Source organism: Centruroides vittatus, unplaced genomic scaffold (assembly GCF_030686945.1).
Source record: "Centruroides vittatus isolate TY-2023 unplaced genomic scaffold, ASM3068694v2 contig_235, whole genome shotgun sequence".
Classification (NCBI taxonomy): domain Eukaryota; kingdom Metazoa; phylum Arthropoda; class Arachnida; order Scorpiones; family Buthidae; genus Centruroides; species Centruroides vittatus.
In genome coordinates this window covers 280,531-287,559 of record NW_027121470.1, presented here as the reverse complement: position 1 = coordinate 287,559, position 7,029 = coordinate 280,531, and the positions used below count along the sequence as shown (strand labels likewise).

Sequence of the window (7,029 nt, the reverse complement as noted above, 5' to 3'; positions counted from 1 at the left end):
CCGAATTAAACATTATTTAACGATGATAAAATTAGTCTTTTTTGTAATCCATATAAATGCCTTGAAACATAGCTTAAGTTTCTCTCCCCCTTCTCTCTATATATATATCAAAATGCCCTAATTTAACTTAACTATCCATGTATATAAATGGATTTTCAAGGTAGATAAACTAAATCCCATCCATACGGAGATTGATACGGATGGGAGAATGAACTCTAGTCGATGCTGTGCAAATCCAGGAGAGAGAATAGGGAAGAGAGAAGAGACTTGCAGAATTCTAGTGACAGACAGGAGTTTAACGTCACAAAATTAGCGCAGAGACGTAAAATCCACTTCCGTTATATAGAATGTCTCCGTTCAGACTCCCGTCAGACTTGGCCTATCGACCGACGTCAGCACAGCGCATGACCTCTGTCCCGTATATAACGCGCACGGCGCTTCTCCACAACGGTTAGTTCTCATCCGAATCACTAAAGGTGCAGATGTCTTCGAGAGGTATCTCCAACTTGTTCGTTTTCTTAACATCTCTCTCTTCTCATGCTCGACGGAATTGTGGCTAACTCTAACTCTAACGCCACTCGACAACGTCGGAGAGTGTGACTTAATGAACACGTGATTATATATTATATGGGATGTGTGCAACTTCGAAACTATGCCGACCCCGTGGGAACTTTCCTTGGTTCCTTTTCTTTCTCCTTTCGTTCTCCGATATTGAAGGTAAGTGATTCTACCTCACTTAATTCCCTCAATCTCCTAACAGTTTAATTTACTACTTAATACAAAAATTTCCGAGCATTTCTCTCTTCTTAAACTTGTGTTTACTTACGTAAACTCTAGTGTATAATCGCTTTAAAATATTTAATTATAAAGAAAATTTATAAAGGTTTTTTAATAAAAAAAATATATAAATTTAGAGAAAGAAAATTCCTACGAAATTCTTTCGTAAGATATAAAAAAATAATAAAAATGATAATAAAAATAATGAATAAAAATCAATAAAATAGTTCATTGTACAGTACGTTGATACTTATACAATTTGATTAATTCTTTTTAAATTAGATCATATAAAATTTGATTTAAAAGTGTATAAAATATGTCTTTACTTTTTATGTTTGCAAGTCACATGTTCAAGAAATTGATATGTAATCAATTTCATTGAACATGTGACTAGGAAACATAAATTAATTAATTTCATTTATTAATAATTAAGAAATTATAACGTAATTGATTATTTTACTAGTTTCTTGCGAGTCACGTGCTTGATTTAATTGTTAAAAAATTGTTTCAATTTCATTTTATTACAATTAAAAATATTTTATGAAACTGATAATTAGAAATTTACAGCAATTTCATCAAAAATTAAGTAATAAATAAACGTGGATTTTACATAAAATCTTCTATAAAGAGTCTTAACCAGAAAACGTAACTATTAAAGTTAATTATATTAATTTTATATAAACGTAATGTGATTATTATTTTTGAATGCAACTTAAATTAATTGAATAATATATAAAAATGGTGGAAAAATGTATAAAAATTCTTTACAGAATTTTAACGTAATTCTTGAAACGTCGTAACTAATAAACATCCAAGGACGAGTAAACAAAATTTTATTTATTTTTTTTATCATTTTCTATGAGAATATATTATTTTACTCAAGTAAATGCTTGTTTGTTTACTGAATGAAAATTAAATTCTAAACAGAATTGCAACCTAAAATATCACAGAAACAAGCTTTACATCAAGTTTCATAATACAAAAAAAATATATAAAAAATCAAATAAACTACTTATCATTACAGAATTACTTTCCTTTTTTCTGATAACAAACGAAGAGTTATTTTACTTTACATAATTCTTTTATAAATAAATAAATAAAAATTAACTTCCATAAATGAATTAATATTTAAGGTTCTTTACTAAATTATCATTATTATACATTGCTAAATAATTAATTAAATATGAAAAACTTATCATTACGTACAATTTATTAAACAGCATGGAGAAGCGGAGTTCTTCATCTTTACTGTAAACTTTTGTCAGTGAATATTTTATCAGATAATTTAATTAATTTACTCAAGAAGATAGAGCTGCAGACACTAAGTAAATTCATATAATCTAAGTTTTCTTTTTAATATACGTTAAAAAAATAATAAAATTAAATTCCCAATTATAATTTTTTTGAGAAATTTATTTATTAAAATTCGCGGAAGATTATGCGAAATAAATTACTTAAAAATTATCTTAATTTATTTATTTTTAAAATGGTGATAAATTATAAAATAATACATCATTAATTATATCAGGAGGAAAAAATTCCCGTTAGAACATTTTAATTTATTTTTTCTTTTTTACATATTCTTAAAAAGAAATATCGTTTGAATGATTATATATTAAATTTTAAATCATTAAATTTAAAAATAATTGTAACAATATTTAATCCTCTCGAAGAATTTAGAAAAATAAAATTTTTTTCCTCGTTTATTTTAGTACAAAAAAATTCCTTAAAGTATTATGGAATTTGTCTTCATCAGTATAATTTTTTACATCATAAGTGGAAATTTTAAATGGATAAACTGAGTTAATTATCTTTTTTAATAAGGAAAATTAAAGTTGAAAAAATGTAATCTTAATTAACAAAAGTACACTAAGAGAAAGACAAATGATCTTCAGTAAAGTTAATCAAAGTAATATTTATTTTACTCAATTAGACATGTTAATTTAAAGATGGTAAGAACAATCGAATTTTTCAAAACGTTAAAAAAAATAATTAAAAAATTATTTTCAAGAGAAAGAGATAGAGAATTTGTTTAATAAAATACTTCATATTCTCCATTATCTTCGTAACTTAAGCTTTTTAATGTAATTTGTACAATTAGATTGTTTGTTGGGTATCTGACTTAATTAACACTTGTTTTTTCGCTTTTTTTCCCTACTTCCTCTTTTGTTTTTGATACTCGTGACGTTTTAATTAAAATCTACATTCTTCCTTTCACATTATTTCCTTTAACGTTGAAGAGTATACATATCAATTATCCTTGTAGTTAATCATGTTTAACTGTCTTCCATCAGATTTTCTTGTTAATTAACTAAAAGTTATTTACTTCCCTTTTTTATAAATACATAAATTAAACAACTCCTGGGTGTTTTTCTAAAAACCAACAAGTGGAAAAAACTAGAGAAAGATGCGGAGGAAACTTGGAAATTTTAGGTTAAGCTCCCCCGCACGGCTATCTTGTTGCGCTGTTTGGCACGCTTTACAGGGGCAACGTTAGCTGTTTCTCTCATTTTACAACTTTTGAAATGCAAAAAAAAGCTCAGGGAAATATATAAAAAGCATGTGTTGAATATTTTGTAATATCTCAGACATTTTTTTTTTGCTATAGAAAAAGTTTTTCATTCTTTTTGAAGAAAGGAGAAGATCAAAAATAGAAATTCTGTTTGAAGAGAGAGACAGAGTTGAGATCCTTTTTTTAGTTAGAAACGGATTTTTTTGTGCATTCAGGTGACTACTTTGGGACCTGACTTTTATAGTATCGATAAAAAAAATTGTCATCAATAAAATTCCATAAAACTTTTAAAATGGTAATTAATATAATTCTTAGAACATGTAGTTTCATCTCTATTTTTACGATATACAACGAAGATTAACGTAACTCTAAAAATAAATTTTAAAGTATGAATTTGTTAGCCTTAAATGTAATAGCAAATCTTAATTTAGGTAGAAAGTAAGACCTGATAATTTTTAATTAAATTATTAATTAAATATACCGAGTATTATCTTGATCTGGACGACGATGGCGATTAAAAAATGAAATAAAAAAATGAAATCATATTGAAGAAGTCAAAATGCCTTTGATTCAATAAGAAGAAGAATAGTTACAGATAGAAAAACATAATTGATTGATTGAAGTTTGAAAAGTTTTTAGAAATCAATCAATGACCAGAAAACTAAATCAAATTCTTTCATTTTATCCAATGAATCAATTTAAAAAATAAAAAAGAAACAATTTAAAAATTTATTTTAGAAATCTGTTACCTTATCTTGTGTACATAAACACATAAAAATTATTATTTTAAAGTTAAAATAAGAATAAAACATCTCCAGATACGATTGAATAACTTACAAACCTCCTCCATAAAGTTAGAAAAAAATTCAATTAAAATATAATTTTTATTAAACATATTAAACGGGCTATTGAAAATTAAACTAAACGTAATTATCTTTGTTATTATTGTAAGTTAGAATATGAGATAATTAATTAATTTAATAAAATTAATTTTAATTATATTGAAACTTCTCCACAGTTACTAAGTATACAGAAAAGCACGCTTTACAGGGATAACACTTTCGTTAAGAAATTTTGTTTTTAAAGTCAATTAGAAGTCGATAATTCTTAATTATCAATAAAAATCCTTTTATAATTAAATAATTTATTGTCTTTTATTAAAATTAAGTAAAGACTGCAAGATAATTCTTTAAAAATTAACTTTAAAATTGACTTTTTTTCCTGCAAGGTAAATGGGGATATAACGCGAAAGTATCCAAGATAATTACCTAGTTTTAAACTAGAATTTTTATATTTTTTTAATTACAATTTTCGAATATAAATATAGATTCGGTTGCCAAAAACTCCACGTTAAATACAATTAATATTAAAAGATAAATTAGTTTCTTTTCTTATCACTTGTAAACCAAAATACACTTGTGACAATTATTAAATTTAAATTACTTATTTAAAAAAATGGAGATTAGATAAGAAAGGAAATAAAATTAAAATTCGGAAAGTTATCATCATTAATTTTTAGAAAGAAAAACAGGAAAATATCAACGATAATTATAAAATTTTAAAAAAATCCCAGAAAAAGAAATTAATTTTATCTTCTTCCATTATTATAGATAATAAAACGATTCAATTCTCGATCAATAATTCATACATAATAGAATTTTCTTAATTATTTTCCTATGTCCATTGATATATATAATAATGGAATAAGGTAAAATAATTAATTCATCAATAAAATCCCATAAATAATTATCCAGTTTAGTGAAGAAATAGGAAAATTATTAAATAATATCACAATTTCTGGATAGAAATTATGTAATTATTTGCTTATAAATAAACATGATAAACTGTTTTTGGATGCTAACAGTTTATCCTGTTTACCATTTACACGTTTAGAATTTTTCTTTAATAACTTTATCTGCATTTACTTTATGAATAATACTTAAATAAATACATTTTAATAAATATTCTGGAAAAGTTTTGTTTACTTTTTCATCCCATAAAAATATACTAAAATCTGAAATCCTGAATACATTTAACATTTCTCCATTTACAATAATTGAAAAGTGGATGTTTACTTACATTTTTCTTAAGATTTTATAAAGAGGAAATCTCATTTTCCCCCTCTCTCTAAATAATAATTATTCATTTTTAAATAACTTTTGATATAATTTAATTAAGAAAATTAATTAAAATAAACATTAAAATGAATTAATTGTTTATATAAAAGATAGGAAAATAAATATTTGTTAAGACGAATCTCGCTTTAAAGTTAAAATTTAAATGAATTTTTATAGAAATTTATTTGGGTTTTGTAATATATTAGTTTAGTGTACACAGTTTCTATAGTTAAATATTACAAGATAAACAAGGATAAATTCTTATAAAATCAGTTATGAAGTTGGAGAGATGAAAATGATCTCTGATAAGTATCATAGGTCATCTTCATCTTCATCCCTAATGCGTATCCAGTTCTGTGATGAGTAAACGGTTAAAATAAAAAATAAACTAAAGAAATTAAAGTAGAAAATAACAAAAATGGAGAAACAGAAGATGATGGAAACGATGCAAAAAACGATTAAATTGATTCGTGTCCACTCTCAAAAGAACTTGTCAAGTTTTAGAAAATGGAACATTAATCAATACTTCAACTTCTAATTTTTATACTTCAGTTTTTTAAGTGATATTTATTTTAAATTCTATAAAAATAATTATATTTAGGTACATAAAACGTAAAAAAATTAAATATTTTACTACAACTCCATTTACTTCCTTCGTCTTCAAAATATTAACATATTTAATGACGTGTGTATCAAGGATACGTTGACAAATCTTTGAAGTAATGCGTAGGAAAACTTTCACTTTTGTTCTTGGGATTGATGCTTTTCCGTTGCCATGGATACGTTATGTCATTTTTTGGAGATTTTTGGTCGAATTTTTCTGATGAGATGGTTACATTCTTGACGACAAAATAAAGACATCTAGCGAGAGGTCTTTGCACTTCTTGAGCATCAAATGAAAATCTCCTGGAAAAAAAATAAAATAAAATAAAAATTTAAATTCGTAAGCGTTGCCTTCTGCCTCATTAGTTACAAAACATAAAAAGTGTAAATATAATTTCCTACAAATTTCTAAAATATTTAACAGATTTTGTTCACGTCTTCGTTATCTTAATTAAACATCGCTCATAATAAGAAGTAAATGATAATTAAAAGTACTATTTTATCCATTTATCTTCAATATTATCTAGGAATTTATCTTCAATATTATTTAAGAATTTATCTATTATCTACATAATCAACTTGATTTATCTTAGATAATTGCATCTTGATATTCTAGAGATTAAACACTTGATAATAAAAACACGTAATTTCATTTTATCTATTTATCTATAATATTATCTAGATGACTGGTTATCTTTTAAATATTTTTTTAGATTTAACGAAGATAAATCATAAATGAAATAATACTTTTTCATTATACTATCTCATTATCTGCGGAATCCATAAAAAATTATCTTAGAAATTGCATTTTTAATAATTACTTTCTTGGTTTCAAGAATGATTAAGTTTTAACCGATAAAGATTTTATTCATATAATTACAAAAATTATCAAAGATAATTCGAATTGAATCTGTACCAATTATCATACATTTAATTGGATATTATCTAAGATAACTTAAAAATTATATTATTTATATAATAAACACATTTGAAAATTATTAAGGAATTATCTTCATTAAA

The 7,029-nt window shown here is 24.4% G+C and overlaps 1 protein-coding gene across 1 annotated transcript in view; it reads left to right on the top strand.

The window, feature by feature from the left end:
• Positions 1-468: 468 nt before the first annotated feature.
• Positions 469-7,029, top strand: part of LOC136971196 (uncharacterized) — a 135,921-nt gene continuing 129,360 nt past the window's right edge. The window contains exon 1 of the mRNA XM_067265672.1: positions 469-717. Within this exon, the coding sequence (XP_067121773.1) occupies positions 633-717 (85 nt within the window). The 5' untranslated portion in view covers positions 469-632. The remainder of the gene's footprint in view (positions 718-7,029) is intronic.